The sequence below is a fragment of the Amia ocellicauda genome, chromosome 18 (assembly GCF_036373705.1).
Source record: "Amia ocellicauda isolate fAmiCal2 chromosome 18, fAmiCal2.hap1, whole genome shotgun sequence".
Lineage (NCBI taxonomy): Eukaryota > Metazoa > Chordata > Actinopteri > Amiiformes > Amiidae > Amia > Amia ocellicauda.
The window spans coordinates 12,676,884-12,702,070 of NC_089867.1; the positions used below are offsets into that span (position 1 = coordinate 12,676,884).

General features: G+C 40.9%; 1 protein-coding gene across 31 annotated transcripts in view; it reads right to left on the reverse strand.

Moving 5' to 3' along the window:
- Positions 1-25,187, reverse strand: part of clasp2 (cytoplasmic linker associated protein 2) — a 96,614-nt gene that overhangs the window by 24,324 nt on the left and 47,103 nt on the right. For 9 of the 31 annotated variants that reach the window (XM_066690813.1, XM_066690810.1, XM_066690807.1 and 6 more), the window contains 16 exons: positions 22,872-23,018; positions 16,079-16,155; positions 15,314-15,406; positions 13,868-14,013; positions 13,391-13,526; positions 12,959-13,029; positions 12,284-12,343; positions 11,279-11,356; positions 10,750-10,917; positions 9,877-9,917; positions 9,291-9,458; positions 8,644-8,667; positions 6,499-6,606; positions 3,776-3,802; positions 1,593-1,763; positions 861-905 (listed from right to left, as the gene is read on the reverse strand). In XM_066690813.1, the coding sequence (XP_066546910.1) occupies positions 861-905; positions 1,593-1,763; positions 3,776-3,802; positions 6,499-6,606; positions 8,644-8,667; positions 9,291-9,458; positions 9,877-9,917; positions 10,750-10,917; positions 11,279-11,356; positions 12,284-12,343; positions 12,959-13,029; positions 13,391-13,526; positions 13,868-14,013; positions 15,314-15,406; positions 16,079-16,155; positions 22,872-23,018 (1,560 nt within the window). Of the gene's footprint in view, positions 1-860; positions 906-1,592; positions 1,764-3,775; positions 3,803-6,498; positions 6,607-8,643; positions 8,668-9,290; positions 9,459-9,876; positions 9,918-10,749; positions 10,918-11,278; positions 11,357-12,283; positions 12,344-12,958; positions 13,030-13,390; positions 13,527-13,867; positions 14,014-15,313; positions 15,407-16,078; positions 16,156-22,871; positions 23,019-23,790; positions 23,981-25,187 lie in introns of those variants that run through there. The other 22 variants (XM_066690808.1, XM_066690817.1, XM_066690806.1 and 19 more) reach the window with 11 other exon arrangements.

The window sequence follows — 25,187 nt, forward strand, 5'->3', positions numbered from 1 at the left end:
GGAAAAAGTAGATAACATGATTTTCCTCTCAGAAAACCATGTGAATTACTATTACTAGCAATATCTGAGATTTCCATACAAAAACAGATCCTGTTATTTAGACTGTAGTGCTGGTGGATACTACAGCAGTCGATAAAAACTCAAACAATCATGAACAAGATACGAATATGAAGAACCCATTTATAATACAAGTATTATTGTGGTGTACAGATCATTGAAACTTTCAATGATAATCCAGATCAATACTATTGAGGAATAAGCCTTTTTGTATCTACTCCTAAATTTCTCCAGTTTCTGAACTATCAACTGTGTAAACAAGCCCTTCCATTTACAATTAAAGCTGCATGATCATGTCGAGTTTCTGTCCATCCAAAGACTGAAACAAAGGCAGGGTGACTAATGTTCTCATCAGGACTCACAGTATGCAACCTTCTATGATCTAATTCTCTGCTCAAAAACACATGCTGGCGAAAAAAAGTGTACATGTATACGATCCCTCTAAATTTACTGTTACAGAATATGGAAGATCAGCTACCCATCGACTGGGTGTGTACCAACCTGACCGAAAGAACATGGATAACCTGACTAGCCAAAACAGATGGACACCTTCATGAGAAATACTAATTTCATCCACCTCGTATCAAATTATAATATCAGGGAGCGTAACAATGACATCACAAGACAGTGAAATGCACTTCTAGTCTGAGGATTATAACAAGACGACAATGGCAGCCCAGGAGAGTTCCACTGTTTGGCAAGAACTAAAGAAATTAACGACAAACATCACAGATTCATCTCGAGCAGAACCACAGTGGGAATGACTTTACAGACAGTTGGTGTAATATCAAAGCCAAGCTTACCTCCTCTGCTGCTGCCATTGTAGATTTGCTGGTGGTTTGAAGGTGCTACTCGTGAGAAAGTGAAGTACAGAGGGAGTTAGAGATTGCAGAAGACCGCTGCTTGAATCACATGTCATTCATTCAGGGTAAATTACAAGATGGCTGAAAACCAAACGCAGCACTTTTGGAATATGCAGGGAAAACAAACAAAGATGCAGATCTATAAGCAGAATGAAGTACAAAAGTGATGTATTTACAACACCGAGATGTATAGATCATACATCATAGACATAAAATATAAAATATGGAAATATGATCATGCAGCTTTAATTTGAGTTTATTTTAATGACTAATATGACAATAATGTTAAGAGGACGGACAAGTCTGATTTTACAAACTTTCTGGAGTGCCAATGTGCGTCTACCAATCCTCTACCTTCTAAATGTAAGAAATAATCTTTTAAATTAATGTATTTAAAGGTTATAAAGGCTCATGATATGAAAATGAACCTCAGCACTGATTAAAATATGAGTCTTAGGGTGCTGGTAAAATTATATTTTAAAAACAATACAAAAACATATTTAATGGGAGATATTTTTATTTGGTTAAAACAAAACAAAACCAAAAAATAAATAAAAAAAATGGAATACATTTCCAAAGCCTTACTTAACAGTCCATGAGGATAAAAAAATAAACACAGAAAAGCTGGACAGTGGGCTGCATGAAGGCGTGGAGCTGGGTGGGAGTTCTTACCTACGGAGAGCCGCGTGGGACTGGAGTCTCGGCTGCAGCCCTGGCTGCGTGGGATTTTGCTGCGCTTCTGCGTGGTGCCGCCACTGGCCAGGACTCGCTGGACACCCGTGCTCATGGTGCTGAGTGCTGTGCTGGCCAGAACTCTGCCGGGAGAGCCAGAGCGGCTGCCAGCTGCACCGCACAGGGGCAAAGAGAGAGAGGAAGAGCAGTTAGAGACGGGCACTGGGCAGGGGGTTGTATGACACAAAGGGGTACACAAACATGGGGACAAGGGCGATTCTGAAATTGTGCAACATTGTTGAAAAATCGCAGGAGGACACTGAGATAAGGCACCGGTTGTCCAAAAGAGGGTTTTATTTTTATTTTTAGGTGAGATTGGATACCAGCTCTCTTGGTATACTGTCAGACGATTCTCACCGATCAATAATGTCTGTAAGATTAGTCTCATAGACTTCCTCTGAACATTAGAGGTCAACCAATAGACCAGTTTTCAAGGAGACTAATCTTAGCTGATACCACCTAGCAGAGCAACCACGTCACTAAATGGAAGCATCCTGCAGTCAAAATGGACAGAACAAATAATTGGTTTACCTTAAATGATTCACTAGTATTTAATTATTTTCTTATTCTGTTTCCACTTTGATACTGAAGGCCAATACCTCACTGTGTGCGTGTCTTAGAAACTTTTATCTAGTTTCTTGTGAAATTAGTACAAAGTTGCACTATTTAGAAATCGCACTGCACAAAACTAAACTAATGGTCTATATGATTGATCATGTAACAAAACAACAACAACAACAACAAAAAAACACCCTGTGAAGAGAATCTGACAAGTGCATTTGAAGAGGTTTTCATTTTTAAGTGGCAAAGGAAAATGATTTTTGAAAGAAACATTAAAAGAAAAGTGTATGGTAAATTTCTTATCATTCTCTTTAGCCGCTTTCAATAAAGAATTGGTGAATGTAAACTTAGGAATACATAATACAAGTAAATACTTCAAACACTACAACAAAATATGAAAATTTCTCCAAGCAGTGATGCAAGAAATTATGAGATATTCCTTCGAGAACCCTCCAGCTTTTGAAACCATTCCTTGACATGCGTTAAATTACAAGGTCTGACTTTGATGCCAATTTCCAGCACACCAGAAGATATTTCTGACTAGAAATGGAAGCCAGGAGCATTAACAAAGGAACTGAAAATGTGACAAATTCTAACTAGTGCACTATTTAAGAAGAGATGCAGATGTGTCTGTTGCTAGAAGACGACAATTAGTGATACAATTTACATGAAAGCTCCCAGTTATATGCCACCTCCAACAGCTTTGGCCAATAGTCCCTCTACCTACCACCACAGCATGCTGGTTTAATTATGTACATTAGAGTCTGGCTCTGGATTTATGCAATTTTGCAACTTTTCTTAAGTAACCCCTAAATAAAATATGTATTCTTGGCTTTGTTCTCCTTTAAAAAAAACACTAAAACAAAAAAAATGATAGGTTCATTATATTAACTAACATTCTACATCAGCAGCTGATACTAAAGGGCACCTTAAAGATGCATAACATCAATTAGGTTGTGATTATTGGTCAAGAAATCTAAATCCTTGTACCTGAGAGGAGATTTAAGACATTACACGAGTCTTAGATGGAAAGAAAGTCAGGGCAGACATAAATAGTGAGTGTGCACCACACAGTTTTACATATATACAATATTTTGTATCTTCTTTCCCTCTAGCGAGTTTTGTACCAGTAATCAGCTAAATATTTACCCAAGTGGGAATATCAATAAGTAAATGCTAGCCCTTAAACCAAAGCAAAGCCCCCAAAAACATGTAAGCACAATACAGACAAAAAAATAGCCAAAAACTAATTACCAGCATGCTGCAGGCACTGAGTGGCACAAGCTTAGCATAAAATAAAAAAATAAAAATAAAGAAAAGGAGTAAGGCCACGTTGTCCCACCCACTGCGGCTATGACTGACACAGAGAGTGGCCACTTGGGCCAAGTCTGTGGAGGGGCTGTGCTGGTGACTCATGAGCAGGCAAGGAGAAGTGGAATCGAGTGGGTGGCTCTAAAGATGCCCCATCTAGCTGATGAAGGGGTGCATGGAGAAGATGAAGGTGGACAGGTAAGTTGACACACGCCCACAGACACAGACAGTGAATATCTGTAGACTCTTACCACCAATGGGGTTAGCGGACTGTGATCCTGAACGGGTGGGAAGGCAGGATTAGGGGGGGGTGTAATCCATGGGGAGGGAACAGAGCAGATTAAAATAAATGAATGACGCATGGAAATTAGACGGGGAAAAAAGCGCTGGTCAGGTTAACAAACAAAACAAAAAAAAACAGAAAAGGGCCGTGTGCGTGAGTGAGCGCCGCAAGCAAAGCAGACGCCCTTTTTCATTTTTGTGGTCAAAGGGGCAGAAGCGACAGATGCATTCTGGGTAGGCTGGCGTGTTAAACAGGAGATGAAGCGAAGCTGCAAAAAAATAAATACACAAATAGAGCATTTCTGCTCCAAGCCAGAACACATCAGAACACAAGAGTACACCACAGCCGCTGAAACAAAATCATATACAACAAAACAGACCTTTAAAAGAAAGACAATTGAAAACACCCTGCCCCTACATGGGTTTCGGATAAATCATAACTAACTAAATAAAAAATACATATATGCATATGTGTGTATATATATATATATATATATATACATACATACATACATACATACATACATACACACACACACACATATACATAGATATATTATGTTTTCATTTTATTTCCCAAAAAGCTTTATATTACCATATATTTAAAATCAGCCCCTTCCCATCTCCATTTCTCAACCCCGTTCTAAAAAATGCACCTGTAAAAAGTTGAATTATTCAGAATCTACATTTTTCCTTTGCACATCAAGGAGTAGCATTTCAAACAGATTCGACATTCCTATTAACTCAGCAATTGTATAAATTATATTCTTTCTATAAGAATATGGTCAGCTTACTGAGACACAGAAGGACATTTATACAAATATATACAAAAACGTTTTCTTTTAGTATTTCGGAATAAATGCCATCTGTCATCAATGCCAAATGCCATCTACACATTCTTAAGATGCTCAATTTGAAAATGTACTGGATTTTTCAAGTATGTCAACCCATCACAAGGGCACAAACTTAACTGAAATATTAGCACACCATGCGTGGAACCATCAGACCTTCCTGTGTGTGATGGAATTCATGAACACCCGCTATTGAATGGTCATGTATAAAACTACAATGACGCAAGTTAAAGCTCTGTTTCACCGTAGTGCTGCGTGCCATACTGCAGACTGGAAACTAACTAAGAGGGGTAACAATATGCATGCTTCATGGAAAGCTTTTATTCTATGGCATCACATAAGAACTAGGGAGACAGTTCATCCTAATGCAATGCTGGAGCTATATTCTGATAAACCACTGCCATAAAGGTTTTAATTTCCTTTCAACAAACTTATTTTCTTCTTTGCTACAAACAGTCAAACAGTAATATTACTGTTTTTTGAGCATTTATATTTAGTATTTACAGGTAAATAATAAACAATGGTCAATACATATTGTCCAATATGGCACACTAAGTCCCCCTCCCCAGAAAACAAAAAAAAACTATAACACAATGATAAATATTAAGAGTATTTAAAATAAAACAGGCAGTGTCCAAATGTGAGGTTTTGTAAGCTTGACTTGGGCATGATTCAAAATGGTATGATCTTTCTCCAGGGAGTGTACACAGTCTGCAGTTTGCAGTGCACAACAAAACACAACAGGGTCAATAACTGATTCAGACAGACTTTTGCCAGAAAGGGGCAAAATGTGTCTGCCGTCATCTTATGGAGACTTGGTACTGCTTGGGACCAGTCTCTCTGGCCTGGTGTCCGCCTCTGATCTGGTTAAGAGTATTTAAAATCAAACAGGCAGTGTCCAAATATGAGGTTCTGTAAGCTTGACTTGGGCACGATTTAAAATGGTATAATCTTTCTCCAGGGAGTGCACACAGTCTGCAGTTTGGAGTGATGCTGGGTAGACCTGACCGCTAGGGGACTGCCTGCTTTCAAGGGCAGCTCCAGGGCACAGAGCACTACAGAGCTGGCCAAGACGAGCCCAGGAAAAACCTGTCCAGCCAAAACTGCCAGGGAGAAATCATGACATCCTAACTGAATTGGGTTCATTGCCAAGCACAAGTTCATTAGCTTCACAAAATGAATTGTGGCTTCTTTTGGTAAATCTCTTTTCTCTTTCCCCTTTAAAAAAAAATAATATATATAAATTATAAAAAGAAAATCTCCCTTTTATAAATATATACCAATATAAAGACTGGAAAGAACAATAACAAATATTAGCTGTTGTCATTGGATAAATCTTCAATCTGACTATTTAATGGTTTAAAAATTATATATTTTTTAATACATTTTGAATTAGGCATTAGTCGTATTCAATAATTGTTTATTTATTAATTGTTTGTATGTGAAGTACAAGGAGTCAGTCCAGCCTTTATCCTAATTGCGTTCAAATTCAGTGTGGGTACAGGCAGATACCAACTCTCAGATTTCACACCTCCGTGAGAAAAAAATAATTAAAAAAAGGAGCATGCAAAATACACACAAACAACAGCAGCAGCAACAGCAACAACAACAAAAACAGCAGCAGCAAGATCGTCCCAAAAACCAAAATGTCAACACGCGTGGGAAAGTACCTGCATTACCCTCGGGCTCTTCTGAACCTAAAGGTACAAAAAACGTGCGTAATCTTATGGTTAGGCTCTTTGCGGAAGGAAAGACAAGTTGTCAACAAGCCCAGCACCTATACACAAATGCACAGGAACTCACAAAGTAGGAAAAAAACATGTAATGTGAGCTGCACATACGTTGTGATTGGGAGACCACTTTAGTTCTGCTGCGACCTCTGGAGTCCACTTGGCTGTTGCCCATCCCTGCCGACACTGTAGACAGCGTCTGCTTTGTGCGGAGGCGGCCTGGAACACAAAACAACAGGGTCAATAACTAAATCAGACTTTTGCCCAAAAGGGGAAAAATGTGTCTGCCATCATCTTATGGAGACTTGGTACTGCTTGGGGCCAGTCTCTCTGGCCTGGTGTCCGCCTCTGATCTGGTTAAGATTCCCGGGTTACCAGCAGTCCCGGAGACAAGGCACAGAGACAGTGTTGGTGGTGTACTTCTCGAGAGGGAATGAAACATTTAACACATTGTCAATTTCCTTGTCATTAGTCCATAAGAGCAGATGGGTATACTATTCTGATTCAGATGAGGTACAGTCAGGTATTCCTTATTTTTGAGATGAAGTGCAGTGGTATTAGTGATATTACTAATGGGTTTATTAATTGCATCATAAAAACTAATACAAACTACTTATAGGCCCATTGCTGGTTTTAAATATCGTGTTTGACATTACACAGAATATTCTACAGAATATTCCTGTCAGCCATTTTTGGCACATAAGCAAAAATGGAGGACAGCTAAAAGCAACAGAACCACATTAAAGTTTAACACTAGTCATGTTAAATGATGCAGAACATGATGGCTATGGCTATTAGACACAGCCCGCTGAATGTGATGGAGGAAATCTGAACACTAGTCTAGCAGGATTCAGGTCTTACCATTATCTGACACTGCTCCTAAACAAAGGAAAGAATACTGTGTGACAACTGTATTGGAAATGAACACCATGGAAAGAGCAGTAGAGTAGAGCAGAATTAATGTGGTTTCCAGGAGACTTGTTACATCAACCCCATTTATTACATAAGAAAGCTGCTTTGGCAAAAGGTTAATCAGGACTAAAGTGCATGGTTTACAACATATTGGAACCATAATAAATATTGCATGTTGGACTAGATAGATACTAGATATAAGTGTTATGTTCATTTGTTTTTTCAGCACATTGATAAATGTCAAAAATAAACCATCAGCTAGGAATCAAATGCACCATTTGGAAATTAAAACTACTTTCATACAGGTAGAAATCATTGAGGAAAGTGTTACAATTGTATGGAATTCCATTATTACCATTTCTTTTAATTAATCTGGTCAGTTAATATACTGCCAAACCAGTTCGAGTAAAATAAACATCCCCACAGTGAAACTTATTCTGCCTGCAAAGGTATTCATGTTAAATTGCAAAGCATCTTAAATGAAGGCTTTGCGCTTACAGAGCAGATGAGAGGTTTCAAACACACAAAGCCAAGCAGTGAAACTAGTTAATGGTGAAATTTCCCTGCCTTAAGTGCATGTGAACAGAATATGAACACAGATTTTAAGCAAGGATGGGTGACCTAACCACACTCAGGATTCATGATGAGCTTCAGTCGCTGCCAGCTGTTTATTCCAAACTGAGCTATCTTCTCTGCTGCAAATCAATTCCCAAAACCAGGCATGTTTACAGATGGCATCAATAAAGCAGCAAATCTTTACTTTTTCTGAAACGTAGCCCTTTTAGAAACTGTTTTTCACTGCTGTCGCAGGGGCAGGACACTTGGCACAGCTTTAACGTGCAACTTGGGACAATAACCAAGTCCTGAACATCGAAGTTCATGAAGCGATGCTAGTTTTCAGCCAACACAGCATTACTGTAGTATTGTAATGATTTTCTGTTTAAAAAAAAAATTGAAAAACATAGGCCCAAGGGAACACAGCAGGGAACTAAGCCATACAGACACCGGATAGCTAATGTAGCTACAGAAGGAAGGGCATGGGACGCAAAGCTCAAATGGTGTATATTCATCCAATTTAATACTAGGCAGTGGTAGCAGAACGCTCTAAGCTTCCATTATACACAACAGACAACACAGAATTGCTCTCTGAGAAAACACTCTTGGCTGTTCAATTGAAGTGGACCTGAAAAGTGCGTTCTATGAATTGCAGTGGCACTTTAACCCATTCATGAACCCTTTTTGGAGATCGTTCAGTCTAGTTCACCCATCCGTACACCGGACCAGTTGTCAATTAGGGGGTTAGTGCCGAGGTGAAGGAGGACAGGTAGAAATACGGGGTCTTACCATCAGTCTTATCAGAGGAGTCATCTTTCGTAGGCAGAGCAAAGAAAGAACGGCAGAGTTAGTGTGTTAGTGAGGAAAAGACATCACAGGATCAAGTCTGTGAAACACGCAGACACAACAGACAGATTGAACAGGGAGAGCTCTCAGGAAAGAAAGAGGGGGTGGGGTAGACTTGGAGACAGGGCTCTCTTCAGCTTTATTCTGAGAGTCACTGATATCCACCAAAAAAAAAAAAACCTAAAAACTATTTTTCTAACCACATCTTACTTACAAGTAATTTTGGGGTCTTTGCATTGACTTGCAAATTGAGGTGGAGCTGTACCTGTGACTATTTATTACCTTTTCTTTGTAACTTCATAATGCAAGGAAACACAGACATGCACAGCAATCTGTTAGATTAAAACTGAATACTGAGGGAATTTAAAAAAAAAAAAAAAAAAAAAAAAATGGTGTGAGGGGTGACAAAATTAAAACTTAGGGCATCAATTCTTAAAGTGTCTTCAACCCCTTCACAACAGAGATCCTTACAAGAATTACATCTCATCATGTGACTGCATTTAGAAAACCTGCCAGAGAAGTGAGCACATGCGCCGGCCTTAATGCAGAGAGAGGGTAACAGGAGGAGCCTGCTGTTGTGAGCACCTTACCGAGGGAAGCATAGGAGCCTGGCGGGAGGCCGGCGACAGCAAGGCGGCCAGTGCCTGCACTCGGCCCAGTGTGCCTGGCCTTGGCTCCCGCTGCCGCGTTCACGTCGATGTCACTGCGGGAGCGCTGCAGGGAGCCAGGCGAGGGGCCGGACTTCGCACTTGCGGGAACTGGAGGAGAGGAAGGGAACGGACAATGTATTAGAACTGAGAAGTCTGGTTAGTCTACTTGTGGTCCTCTGGGGGCCACAACCCAGAACTACAAGTCTCTAAATCATCACCTGCATTAGACCTGCTGAAGGGCTGAAACTGGTTTAGGTAAGTGATTAAGTTCATTTAACTAATGAAGGTGGAATGAAAACCAGAAACGCTCTGACCCTTGAAGAACGGACACTGGTCTGCTCAGTTACAGGTGGGTAAGATTTGCTATTCCCTGGAGAAGTGCAAAAAACGTATGTGGTTCATTTAATTTTCTCATCCATTATTGCCAAGCCTCTGTGCATTGTGCGGTGGGGATGGAAAAATCTCACACAGACAAAGATCTGTTTACTGAGGACAATTTGTAGATGGATCATTCTTGAACACATACCTCTCCCTGGGGCTCCTGACCATTTAGATGTCAAAGGTCGACTGCAATACAAAGAGAAAGGAATGTTGTCATCTTGAGCACATATATTGCAGAACACAGAGATGCTCTGACCCTTGAAGAACTCAAACAAACAATCCCTGGCATTCCCAACAAACATGATTAAAACAAAAACACAACTTTTATGCTCAGTCTTTTTTTTTTTTTGCAAGGGAAAATGACTTTCACTCCTGCACAGTTGAGGTGCTCTCTTAATTCGGCACTTTAAAGATAATTTAGCAATCCTGGAATGCAGGAGTTTGGAACGGCAGCTGCCAATAGAGATTTTGAAAACCCAATGAGATGGAATTCGTGCAAAGTTTCCATCAGAAAATTAAAACTCTTCAACTAGTTATGCTTCATTAACCATATCCTTTAACCAACCTTGAGCCAGAGCACTTTCTCCTTTAAAGCTACAGAAGGAAAGTTTAAAATAAAAGAGAAAACTGTACCACAAGAGAGAGAGCACAGCATATGAAGTGCACTCTACACCCTGTCTGTGCCAGCATATTACATCGCAAAAAATCTCTTTAGGGAGCCCTTTAAGATGCCCGTTTTGTGATTGACCTGCCATACTACCATTCTTGGATATACTTTTCGTGCAGATGCAGTTTTTTTTATAAACTTTTTATTTATTATTTTAGGTCAAGCTGTGCTCTCAATTGAGCAAAAAAAACAAGATTGAGGACGATAGCTACTGTAGCGGGCAAGTACTGTTTTTTACAATAGAAATACCTATAAATAATGGAAATGATCTATGTAAAGCAATAAAAGGTGTACCCTATTTAAACAAAATAAACCCAAATCTCTGCAGTGCTTCAGAGGCAGGCATCTTACTTGAGGCTTTCCTGGGAGCTGGAGGAGGAGCGGTCGGACTGTGGCAGGGAGGCCACGCTGCCCGAGCTCTTCAGATGCGACTGCAGGGTGCGCTGGTATGAGGGTTCGAGAGAGTTATAAAGGGCGTCCGTCTCTCCAGGGAAATGATTCCGAAGGCCCCAGTAAGCTCTGGCAAAACAAACATCACATCAGCCACCACAGACAGATCAGCACAGAGAGGCGGTCACTGCCTGGTTTGAATGCTGTACAGCATGTGAATTAACACTAACCATAGGATTCTGTTAACACGTATATTAAAATGTTGTATACCTTTATACCCCCAACCCCCCATACCTAGAATGTCAAAGGCTAGACTTGCTCTTTTACATTTTTACATTCAGAAAACAGAGGGCAATCGTTCATCCTGAGGGAAAAAGCTTTGGGGTGAGGGGTTTATTTAATAAAAGTTATTGTGAAATGATAACATGCAAGCCAGACTCAAACAGTTTCTACAGCAAAAGGTAAAGTCCTGATCAGGAATGGCGCTTACTTCCGGGCTTCCACTCTGGCCTCTGCATCCGCATCTCTGATTCCCTTCTTGATGCTCTCCACCAGGACTGCCACGTGCCTGCCACAGAGGAGACACTTCACTGCTAAAGACCAGGGCTTTCCACATTCCCACCTACGCCCCCGCAGTCTTACAAGAACACCGCCATACACAGTCTTGCTGCTAATACCAAATGCTTGGGGGAGACCTTAAATATTTGGAATACACAGTACCTCACTTTAAAGACAGTCACAGATTCATAAATGCATTTCTCTAGTCAAATGACTTCAGAACTCTCTCCTTGATCTTCATCTTTTTTTTTTTTTTTTTTTAAGCTTCGAGCTTCACTGAACACACACACATGGGGGAGCAATCTGGAATCTGGAAGATCAGACTTTCTTTAAAAGCTGGTTTCAGAGCTGGATATCAGAATGCATCTGAAAGACTCCTTTAAAGAAAATGGCAGCTTTGGCTATCCTCTCGTTGTTCAGGACAAGCCTAACGTCTGTAATCAGTAGCACTGACCAAACTATGGAAACTAAGATTTAAGATTCAACTGTTAACCTGCATCAGCCAAAAACCTCGACGAGACCCCCCCCCAACGCTTTTGCTTCAAATTAAAGCGAGGTATTATACTAGATCTCTCTTAGGAATGGAAAATCGAGCAGAGGGAGCAAATGAAATGGCAGACTGGGGATTTCGTGCTGATCGGGAGACTTGGCAGCAAGGATGGCTTCCATAGAGCATGAGATCGATGATATCTGATAATACAGTTAATCTTTTCAATACCTATACTACACTGCCTCCAAAGAGCCAGAGATCTTGTTTAGCGACTGTTTTGAACATGAACCATTGAACAAAGCTATAACATCCGATATTGTTTTCAAAGCCAATACTGCGCGTGTGCATGTCCCATTTCAAAAGTCATCCTACGGCATCTTCCAATTCATATTCTCCTACAACACTGCTACGTTAAGCATTAAGTACAACAGTAGCTTCCTAGCTCACCTTTCTAAGGAATGCGTTTGCCACTCCTGCAGCAACAGGTCCAGAAAGTCATAGCAGCGCCTGCAAGATAGGGAGAGGGAAAAAAATATATATATGAGAGAGTGTGTAAATGATAATGATTTCAGCACATTGCTCTTCTACTGGTTAATTTGTATTTGCCCATGTGACAGTCTTGTCATTTAAAATAACCACTATATATTTATTGCGGTAAATCTTTTAAGAATCTTTTATATTCTCACTTGTTTGATCAAAAAGGTGTATATTATTCTACAGCTAATTTGGAATTATTGTCTCTACCTCCGAAAACAGAGGACCATATGCATCAGGTAAACCAATAAGGATGTGGTTACAGATTGAGTGTAGCTCAAATTGTGGAGTTGTCTAGGATCATAGTTCTGGGAGTGGTTAGGGATCTTACTAGTTCAATACAGTGGTGTACCATGATTTATGAAAAATGTACATGTGGATACAGCTTAATGGAAGCATAATCTTATAGTTACGTTTAGGTTGTTTATAGAGCACTACTATATGGCATGGCTGTGTTTGGTTTGGTATTTACAGTTCAGAATAAAGTTATTGCACTGTAATAGAAAACTGAAAAAACATCTGTGCAGTACATTATGCCCTGCAGACACCAAGAGAGAAGAAAATCAACACAAGGAGGGTAAATCTCACCGCCTGACTGCTACAGATTTGGAGGTGCAGTTGCTGGTAATTAATGGAATCAGCCTCGGAACATGCGTGTGCTGAAAAGAGGAGGGAACACGTGAGCCATTAATTTCCCCAAATATACAGGGCTGGTAGAAACAGTCTCACAACACTGACCATTAGTTATATTTTAAGTCTTTGAATGCTCTTTAATGAAAATAAAAAACAAAACAATTTAAACTAGTTTGCAGCCATTATGTGAACAACTATTAAAACACACATCCAGTTAGCAAATGTAACTTTGATACAGCAAAATTAATCAATAGGAAATGAACATGACTACAGAGCTGCCACAGACCAGCAATAGGAAAAACAAACTCAAGAAGCCCATGTTCATAGGACCCAAAGCCCCAGCTATTAAACTATCCAAATCCACAGATCTTTTACAAGCTTACTCACCCGGATGATGAATCTGATGGCTGACACACCTGATGTTGCCATAACCTTGGCACAGTTGGGAATCAGGTTAAACAATATAGGCACAATGGCTTCAGCTCCATGGTCAAATTTGTTGCCCAGAACAGTAGACAGATGGCTGTTAAAAAAGATAAGAGGTTTTCTTGTTTGTTTAAATTTTTTTAATGTTTTCCTGCCTCAGGTAAGTTCTAGCTAGGGCTTGGAGACCTCCCCTTCTCCAGTGATTACCTTAAAGTACAAAGGATTTTAAACTGGCCAATACACTGAATTCTCAAAACAACAACTTCGGTATTTCAATGACCAGGTGAACTCTGGTTCACCAAGGGCTTTGGAAATCTCCCGTAGTGCTGTTATTCCACCTCCGATTACACAACCAATCACTGATCAGACAGTGTCATCTCTAATGGGATCAGGCTTGCGGGGATGTTGGATATGTGCCCTTAGTGTGGAGTTACTCACGCCACAGTGATGCATGCCTCCCTCACCACCTGGGAGCGCAAGTCCTTGGCGGATAATTTGAACGCGCCATCGAGCAACCGCAGATGTTGGTAAAAACAGTCATAGTCTGTTGCTCCTGCGACCAGCAAGGACCGGACCTTCTTCAGCTGCAGAGACGAGGAAAAAAATTGATTATTAAAATCGAAGCATCACCAGAGAACACTGCTGACATTATGTGCATTAGGGAGCACAAAACCCCAGCTCCTAAGGAGAACACCAAATAACTTTCTATCTTCCACCATTACACATTACAATGAATGAAATCTGAACAATCAATATGGATTTCCTATTAATCTGCAAAGTGGAGGATTTATGCATTTCTTATTAGAGGGAGAGGAAAAAAAAAAAAAAACTAGAGATGAAAGCTTCTGAAACCCTGCGTCCGCTTCTTAAAAGATGAGTCATCACCCTGTTTTGAAAGATTACGAGTGAATTAAGTGGGAGTGTGGCGTATGGAGAATGATTGACCTCTGCCACTTAATTTCCCAGTGCCCCTGATGGCATGACCATGACTAACTGGAAGGGAAAAGCCATCAACTTGATGTGCAACAAAAAACAGCTAAATGTACCATAAATGTCTGGCCTTGGAATTGGTGAACAGAGGTTCCCATAAAGACCAATAAGCATTACTTCACTCTGGTGTACCTCATTGTTTATCACTATATTTACAGACAGTAAGATCAAACATTGCCAGGGCTCATAAGTTAAGAGTCCACCTACACTCCGTCCTGCAGGGAATAGTGAAACACCGCTGGTCTGTGTAGATGCGTTTCTGATACCAAAGAGGAGTGCTGGATTTTAAAAACCAACAGCAAATCCCATTATTGAGGTACAAAGGATAAAAATAAAAAATACTCCAAACCTCCATGAACCTCTGTCTCAAAAAACTATAAAGTTAAAAATGTCAACTAATTTTAAATGAATTACAGTGTTCCATCATTGCCTTTCGGCCTGCGTGTGACAAATGTGTTGACAGCTGGGGCGCAGAAACTATACAACATTTATGTTCGTGGCAATTTGATTTAATAATAATTAATAATAATAAAAACATGCACAGTTACATATCACAGTTATATCACAGTTAGTGCACATGAGCCAATATGACAGAGGAGGTTACTGGAGAAAAAATAATGGAAAAACAAAGGAAAATCATGTGAAATATCCCAGTACGGTGTTCCAGTACCAGCTGACGGACTCCATGAAATAGCAGTGTTTAGATGACCCAGCAAACGAATTCCTGCATGTGTCTATCACAGTATCACAGACTACATAGCAAATATGACTTAATAGCTATTATCCAGACAGCAGCTGAAAGAGCAGGTCTAGAGCAGGCTGCTGCTCTCATCCTCTATCCTACCAATGTCAGGGAGTGAGGTGAAGGGGGGGAGAGGGAGAGAGGAAGCTCACAGCAACTGTTCTCTGATCCCAGTCGTGTTTGTCATCAGAGAGGATTTCACGAATTTTGTTCAGATTGTCTTCCAGGTCTCTGGCGGAATAAATCTGGGGGAAGAGCGAGAACGATGGTAAAACCAAAAGGTTACAGTATTTTGCATTGAGAGAACAAGAGACACAAATAAATAAAGTAGAAATGAATCTGCCAACTCTAGTGAAGCCACAATGTGTTGTCCAGAAAACGACAAGGAAATCATTTATTTTTCAAGGGGGCTTTAACATACATACAAGGCATGTTAAATGAAATATACCTCAATGACAGGCACAGTTTAATCACAATTTCAGTTATTGCCTCAAACCAACTCCAGTACAAGGTCTGTTGATATCCCCTGCTGTTTTCTGGACAAAAAGAGGTTCACATTACACCCCCTACATACAGCACAATTTTTTTTGCTATGTGCCTTTTAAACCAACCTTCAAGGATATAGTAGAGTAATACTAAAAGCCTTGGCTCGGACTACACAGTCTGGCACATATAATATATATATATTTTTTTTATGCATGCTGACACTCAGACGAGGGATAAAGTATACATGGCAAGGGTTCAGACAACCCCTGATTAAACACTGCCCATGTCTGGGAGGCAAAAGGTGAGAATCTCACAGACCGTAAAAGCCAGCCTATTTGATTTTGGCATGTCTGTTTATAAGAAATTACCCAAGCACAGACATAACCAGCATAGGAACAGACATGCGCTCAAGCCCGTTCACAAGACATCACCTGCACTGTAGGAACATCGGTGAAGGCCTTGATAAAGTCCTCTTCATCGATGGCCCCCGCTCCTTCCTTGGACTGACCTGCAGGTGAAGGAGACAGATACCCCATTAGAAGAAATAAACGAAAGGATCTCTTTTCAATTAAGAGACACAGAATTAACAAAATCTGTACTTTAATGAATTTGGATTAGCTTGCATGTGAACGATTCGCAGGATCATTCATCAGCTGGACATTTTTTTAAATTTAACATACATTAAAATATATAAATATATAATGAAGGAGAACTAGTATTGACCTGATCTAATGGGCAACCAGCATCAAAATGAAATGGTGAAACAAAGCAGCCACTTAAATGCCAAGCTTCTAAAACCTGGAAGGTACAGACATGTGCGAATATAATACATTTGGCATTTAGACCGGGCACTGTCCCGCATCAGATGCCTCCAAAGAAGACCTGGTTGCATGATGGGGAAAACATTTTCAGCAAATTGAGCCATTCTGGTTCACGGGATGCATCAATGGGCTTGTGCCCACATAAGGCAAGAGCACATGGCAGAACAGAATGCTGTGGCTCTGTATTGCAGTCAAAGCCAACACGATCTCTCGGCACATCTCAGCTCTGCATGCCTGTTCACTTCCAACAGCTCCTCGTGCAGAAGCTACAACCAACAGTTGCTTCAACTATCCCAGTTGTACATCTCACAGCCTGCCAAGTCACTCACATGAATGTCCACTAGAAAAGGCTTGTACTACACTATCTGAAGAACATATGCAAGCTTAAGGGATACATTGGGTTTTAATTGGGAAGCTTATTCATGCATGTCATGCATGTAAACGCATCATGTTTCCCCAGCCTTGTGCCAGCAGCTCTGTGAAAATTAAGCTTACAGTGTTTTTGACTGCCCCCCCTCCCCCTACCACGGTTCATACAAATCTACACGGACACTCTCTGAAGACACTTCAAATGCATCTGTTTAAAGGGCAGGAGATGGAGGCGTTGCCAGCTTTGGTAGTCCCGAGGTTAGCCGTTGGTGTCATCCAACTGAAAATAGTTCCTACAAATCCATAAATAGGAAAAATCTGCCCTGTTGCACGAGTTTTCACACATACACTGAAAGCCTGGATAGTTCAATTTCATTTTCCACCAGGATTTTTACAGAGCTCCTGAAAAGGGTTTCTATTAAATCATGAGTCTGGGCAGCAACAAACCACTCCCAGCTAGCCAATCAGCACATAGGAAGCAACAATATCAGGCACTTAAAAATTCACAGCCTTCACTAAACTGATTGACAGCTTCCGTTTGACTCTGAACTGTGAGAGGAGGAGAACGAATCTAGGGCTAATGACAGGAAAAAGGAAACCTAATATGGCATTACAGCAGAGCAAATCAAAAGAGTGGGGTGGGTAGCTTTTGATAGGCTCCAGAGGTCCAGTGTGCTGTTAGAAACAAGTGATTTGTCTTGAATTCTGCCAGTGACATCTTGCCTGGCATGCCCACAGATGAATCCTTGCCAATGCCCTCTCCCCATATCCATAAAATGCCAGTACGCTCCTCTCAGTAACAGGTGCAATGACAATTAGCTGCAGACAATATCTGCTTTAATGCAGGTCAGAGTACTACAACAGACCAAACACAAGCAGAGTGCCAATGTGGTAAAAGGGTACTTATTTATTCTGCGCATGACTGTGCATATCAATGATTCACAAAGTGCAAAGTGGATTGATTAGCTCTACAGACTCTCCGTCCAGGCCCTTCCAGTAAATAGCTAATTTAAAGCCAGACATGCAAAGCAGGACTCCTACAGTTATAAAAGCAGGGACAGCAGGACATGTTAGGACCTCTTTATACACATTTCCATAAAGCACAGGCGGCGACGACCACATGGTACGGAAGAGAAGCAAATCCTAAATAATGATCTGCCCTTACGTGACCACATTTTGATTTTCCCTGTGGAGAATTCAGGCTTTTTATCGGTCATCTATTGATCCGCACCTGCTGACTGTTTCTTGGGACAATGCCCGGGGTATCAATTCAGCCAAGGCACGGGCCAGCAAACTGCCCCTTTGAACACTGTCATGTTAGACATCTGGTTCCCTCTGGCTAGAGGCAGGCTGCTGTTCTTTGACATTTACTGGAAGAAAGACTCATTAAAATGGGCGAGATGGGAACCAAAACAAAACGAAACACCGCACAACTTGTCATCTCCTGACCCAATGTAATATAGTCTGAAAAGACCTTTTGATCCAAACCATTCACATCACCTCATACTATACAATTTTAATATATACAGTTATATACGGATAAGCATTTAATTCCTATTTCATATATATCATAGCAAGCATTCCCCCATCACTTTCACAAAAGCTGATGGAGAAATACCTGATTATGTAAGCCATTAAATTAACACACATAGAAAATACAGTCTTCGATACTTCACTGCAAACTAGAACGCTAAAGGCAAGTATTTGCTTTACAATTAAGGATTCACTAGTTAACACAAATGGAGATGCCAGACATTTGTCCAGTGTGTGCATCTGTCTGTGGCTATAACACTATGAGGAACCACCTCGATGAAATCAAGCAAAATCACGGAGTTGCTTTTTATTTGGATACGATTTAAGACCACTGTTTTATGGTGTACACAGAACTACTATTAGTCAATAAATTACTCTATTTATCAGGCAAAACAAATATTTCTGAAATATTATTCTGAAATCTTATATTCTGCTTTATTGCTATTGCCATAAAATTAATTCCAACTAAAAAAAGGTGGTCAAGATATATACACCCTGTTTAAGTCACATTTGGACACAACCAGGAAGTGAAAGCAGGCAGATTACAGCCATTCCTGTTGTAGCCTTGAAATGTACCTGAGAAAACCTCAATAGAAAAGAAATAAAAAAGGCAGAAAGCCTTTTCCTTGGTGCTCCCTGAGAGTGTGTGGCTAAACAGTAGTCCAGCCTCCCTCTGCACTCTAAATGCTAATTCTTTCAGCAGGGGTGTGGCAGAGTGCAAATTCGTTCTGTGGGGCGGATCATCCCGCAGGCACAGGTCATCACAAAGGTACAGGACTGCTGAATCCCCATGAAAACAGGCTGGTCGGCAGCAGTGAAGACGCCACACAATCTGCATACATTACTGCGATGCCGCTTCCTACTAGAGAGGTCAAGGGTCTTATCCACTGAAGGAGGGAGGTGGGACATGCATGTGTGCCTGGATAGATGCACAGGTGGGATGAGATGATTTCCTCAGAACCAAGCCCTTGCAGTGTGTTGAGTGCATGTAGTCTTTAAGCTTGTTCCATCCACCCTACAGTGAAATCGCAATTCTCTTCTAATTCATACTGGCTGACCTTCCCTGACCTCAGTGCTCTATTCCAGAAACATTTTCCATGGAAGAAGCCAAAACAAATTTGATCCCCTAAAAAGTATGAACACAATAACAATAACCATGGCAGTAATAAATCAAGCCCATGGCTATATATTTGGACCTGTACAGAGCACAGAATACACATAACACTAGTACTGAAATATCACCTGAATATGAGTCAAGGCATCAGAAGACAGTCTCCAGTGAATTCAAGGGAGCAGGTGATACTTTGGGAGAGCAATGATGCAATGCTGTGATTAATGAGATGCCCCACGATGCAGCTGCGCATTTGGTTGCCCAGACGAACGCAACAGCGACAATCAACAACCACAACCGGAGAGACATCCAAACAGACAGCGGCATATAAAGTAAATTCTGAGGAGTGAAGTTGGAACAAACGTGTCAGTCTACAAGGTCAGAATGCTTGTATCTAAGGCAGTGACAGTGTGTAGAACAAAGGTGGTAGATGCAATTAAAGTAGCTTCAATATCTGCTTATGGAATCTCACACATACACACTATCAACAAAATGCACTGAGCATTTCTGCATATAAATAATCCTATTTGTCAGTGACAATCCCTTACTAAAACAAACCTCATAAACACCCAAAACAATAATTAAAACCTTCAGCTATACACTGTCCATTCAAGAGCATGTCTGTTTCAGTGTTTCAATATTATTACAGGACAGGCATATAATTGAAACGGTGGGGGCAGGAAGCTTCACATATTGGGTCACAGTGCAGTTACTGCATCCCAGTCTGAAAGTGCCAGGGGGAGCACACAGAGAATAAAGATCCCATTTTAATTTTAAAGGGTGAATCCACAAGGGAAGATACAATGAAAATGTTAGGTACTAACTAGGGCCCTGCAAACATTTATATTTTGAATATCTGTAGGAGAATAGGATGACTGATAACAACAACAAACTCTTCTCAAGAAGATAGAGAATGTGTAACTTAAATATTGTAGTATGCATGTTACATTAGTTTGATTCAGTATGCGCCTAATCATCTCGGTATAATATCAATATTATTACAATCTCAGTATCTCACTACATATATATTTTCTCGTTCAAGAAGTTATTGTATTTTTATATGGCAAGAACAGAATAAAATACTTGCTTTAAAATGTCTCCAGAAGCTAGCTTAAATTAGTTTGAAATTCTACAATCCATTTTGTGTCGTTAAAGTACTTTAATGGACACAATTTTAATCTTTTAGGACATAAATATTAAGAAATATTTTAATAATGACCCAAGGTACAGTTGTGTCAAACATTAAAGTTGAAGCAGCTGTTGGATAGCACATAAAACAATACAAAATAAATGCTGCGTCTATACCATTTTCTTTCCATTCATTTCAAATGAACATTAAACTTCCCTGTCATTCCACTGAAATGCTCTGAAGTATCTGCTTTATTCATTTCCATTTATTTCTCAGATTGGGTATGGACAATGCCTCGTGCATCTCAGTATTCAATGAGAATTTAAACATTTGCACTGGAATTTGATCACAATGCAGATTGATCCAAATATGCAACTGACGCATTCAGCTTGACACCTAGGTTATGAAGATCAGAGGAAATTGCAAAACTAGGCATTACAACCAGGAAGCTACTTGTACATTCATTACAGCGTGTTCCACAGAGAACGACCTCAGATTGTAGGCTAATCACCGATAACATTTTCCTTTCTAATAGTGTTGTTCGAATTTACAGAAAGACAGCTGTTATAAATATCATAACTAGGGCTCAAAAAGAGGAATGCAAGCAGAAACAAGACCTCTGACCCATATGTTTTCTCTGAGTGTCAATCCAGTAAGTGCAAAATATTTAAATTATTCTGGAGCAGACACTGCCTCGTTTCCCACAGTTTGCTCACGGGAAATGATTAGTCATAATACTGGACTCAAATGCAGCTCAGAAGAGAAGTCACATTCCTTTGGTGTACATCTCAATTTGAGCACATATCATAAACCCACCAACAAATCAGCACAAAACACCTTTTTGTTAAGCCAAATCACAGGATAAAAGGCAACAATACACACAGCATAGGAAATGCACTGTCATAAGCTGGCTAAAAGCACATGTGTAGTACAGCTTACACCAAGGCCGCCACTAATGGAGAGAAATCTGCTCTCTGTACAACCCTTTTAATAGCAATTATTTTCTAATGAATTAAATAACAAAAAAAAATGGGTCACTGAAAGCAATCATCTTGAAAGCTGTTCCCAGATTTTAGTTTTGGTTCAGCTCAGTATAGAAGGTCAGGAAGGGAACATACGATCCGGCCGGGAAACGCAAATTTGTTCTCGGGCATCTCTGGTACATTTGGAGAACACCAGCCAAATTAAGTGAATTGTACAGGGTGGATCAGCCCTCAGCAACAAGCATTTACAGTAATAATTACCAAACATAAGAATATAGCAGACAACTGCCTGAAAGCTTCAAGAAAAACTGTCCTTAAACACATTAAAGGAGTTCTCCAACCAACTGAATGTCTTCCTAAAGCCTTTAGGTTTTACTTGGATAAATTACTATCCAGAAGTCTTACACAAATATAACAGAGCTGAGTCCAGTTTCTATTGGTATGTCATCAATTCTTTATTGACTCCCTGCTCAAAACAAATTCAAAATTTTACATTTAAAGAGGATGCGGGAGAACAATAAAATTGATGGTAGATTACAAAAGGGTATTATTGGAAAAATGTAAACACTCTTCTGCGAAGAGTAATTGAAAAATAACGCGTGACTGAAGAAAACCATTTAAAATGCTTACACTAGGTTGTAATGTTGGTATTACACAATGTTATTTGAATGAGCTTTGTCACTGTAACTGACTATAGCCATTTTGCTTTTTCTCTGCCAATCCAACTTCATTTAGATATGAGCATTAGGTGTCAGGTAAATTGTACAGCAGTTACACAGAATAAACATGCATCAGACTAGAATGAGAGTTTAAATCTTTCAAACTCTCAATAGAAGTCTCAGGCTACACTGGGCAGGTGTGCCGAAATACACTACTGATCCAAAGCTCCTTCTCTTGGCAACAGGTGTGCCCGATTCACCCTCAGCTCACCACTCAGTATAAAGCTCAATTGTCTGTGTTGTAGGCCACTGTGTGTTCTTAACGAAGTCAAGAACACATCAATATGAAAACCCTTCAAGGATCTCCAGTGTCTTGAGAGGGCTGAAGTGCCAACTGGAAATACAACAGATTAACATGCAGTCCCTACAATGCACACGTGTAAACAGGATTGTGCGGACACACTGTTTCAGAAGGAAATGGGCTCTGAAGACATGGGGCGCTGTGACTGTACAACGTGTGTGGCTTGATTTCCTGCAGTTTGTGGTTAGCTTAACAGGCTTGTAGAGGAAGACCGGGCTGGGCAGGGAGGCTGTTGGAAGAGCATGGGGGCGGCGTTACCTCCGATCTTCGATCCGCTGGTGGTACTGGGTCTTCGGGAGCTGCTGCCAGGGTTGCCAGGCTTTTTGGGAGCTGGGACCTTGAATGCCGTCTGGGCCGACGAGGGCCTGTTCCCATCCACAGACTCATCATCTTCAAAGCTTTTGTCTGGAAAAGGAAAAAGGAAAAGAACAGGGTTGGAACATCTTAGGAGGAAGAATGCTGTGGTTTGCTGCTGCTGCGGATCCACAACAGAAAGAGCTAAGGTGTGTGTGGGAGGGTGGGACGGGGGGAGGATAGATCAATACTAATTACCAGCCATACACATCCTTTACCAAAGGGCCTTTAAGGATAAATGCACAACGGGGCACATTTTAAATAAACAGACAAATAAGCAAAATCCCTTTTAACTGTTGCAAGATTACATACATTTTTTTTTTTTTTTAAAGCAGGTTTATTTTTCCTGTAACACACCCTTCCTTGTACTCCATCAAATGATTTCACTGTTAAAAAGAAAATTCCCACACGTTCCCAAACAGTACTTAATATTCCTTCTCTTTGAATGCGGGCAATGCAGACACTCATTCAGTTGCCCCCTCCACCCCCACCCCCACCCAGTCTCCCTCCCGGTAAGAAATAAATGAAAGCAGTCAAACAGCTAAATGCAGACACGCTCCTGTCACTGTGACAACCTACACACTGCACAAAACAATGCGCCACAGCTCAGCGCTACAACAGCATTGCATTATTTGCAAGTAGCAGAGGTTTTAAAGAAAGGGGACACAACTAAAGAAAAAGAAAACTAGAAATAAATAAAGGAGCCCTGATTAAGCAGAAGAGCAGGTCTCCTCCCTGCGTTGCCATCTGCCGTGTATTCAGCTCCTAATCCACCCACACCTTACAGCATCCGTCAACCCACCCAGCGGCTCCCACTACTCACAATCGCAAATTCTCTTGCAGATCAGACGCCTCATCCCTCTGAAACAGAAAATTAAGGGCTTTCAATCGCCCCTCACACCGCTGCAGTCCTGCTGATGGCTCACATGGCCAGGTGAGGACAATCCCCAATCACAAAAGCACAAAAATCAATTACAGCTCCCATCCGAGGCTCCCACACGCTGAACCCGTCATTCAGGCTCATGCCGGCATTTTTTTCCTCAGCCCCCCCCACCCCACCCCACCCCACCTCTCCTCTCTCTTCCTTCTCTTCCCTTGGTGGCCGAGCAGCCAATCAGCTTCAATATGACATCATTGCCTCACAGCCAGTGCCATTTGAGAGGTGCATATTCTTCCTGCATATCAATTTTGGTATTTTTTACATGGTACACCTAAACTAATTAAAATGGATTTAGGCAATGTCAAAATCTCAAGATGCAGCCACCTCATTTGTTCACACAAGTAAAGACAAACAACTATGGCTCTACTGTGTATTATGTCTGTTTCACTTTCCCCCATCAGCAGGCATATGACATCAACCAAATGTTTAATAGAAAAATATCTTGTTTTCGCTTTATCTGATATTTAGTCTGGCTACCTCCCACCGGACAGGATATTGCCGTCTGCTGTGGCAGAAAGGGAGGGCTGCTGGAGCTGGGAGTGCCCGGGTCTCAGCTGGGAGCTATTCTATTGTGAGCAGACACGCTTACATAAAGCTCAGCATTGCCTCGCATCCTTAACGAGCTGGGCGAGGCACAGCTGTGCACGGGGAGCTGCAGTCGGGGCTCTCGTCAACTCACCACTCGACTCACAATGAGCCAGCACGCGCACAAACACAAGGAGTGACACACAGACATACTAGCCTAGCCAAATGCCATTACCTTTAGGAAACAGGCTACATTATTCAACCCCACCTCCACCCAATAGCCACATCAAGGTTGCTCTGAACACAAATCGTTACAGCAAAGAAAAAAGTAATCCTTACACTGGAATTTCATTGAAAGGCTAGGCTTTCCACAAAATAAATTCCCACACCTCCATCCAACATACTCTCTCACACATTTTTCCTTCTTCGAAGTTAAACCCTAATTAAACAGCATTAGGCTGTTGGTAGCTATATATTTCTCAATAAACCCAGCCTTTGTACAGCATGGGAAGTCATGCAATGCAACAAGTGCAGCATCGCAGAGCATCCACACCACAGATTCCCTAGTTGTTTTTTTCATTGTGCAAAATTCTGAACTAATTGAGGCCCAGCCCATACTATGGGGAGAGGGAACATTAACTACAATCCCCACAATGAGCCAAGGATTTGGATAAACCAATAACAAAATATGTTTAGGTCCTATTCTATTCCTACCCTCTCAAATTGTGTTCCACAGGCAGCATCCATGTTAAATA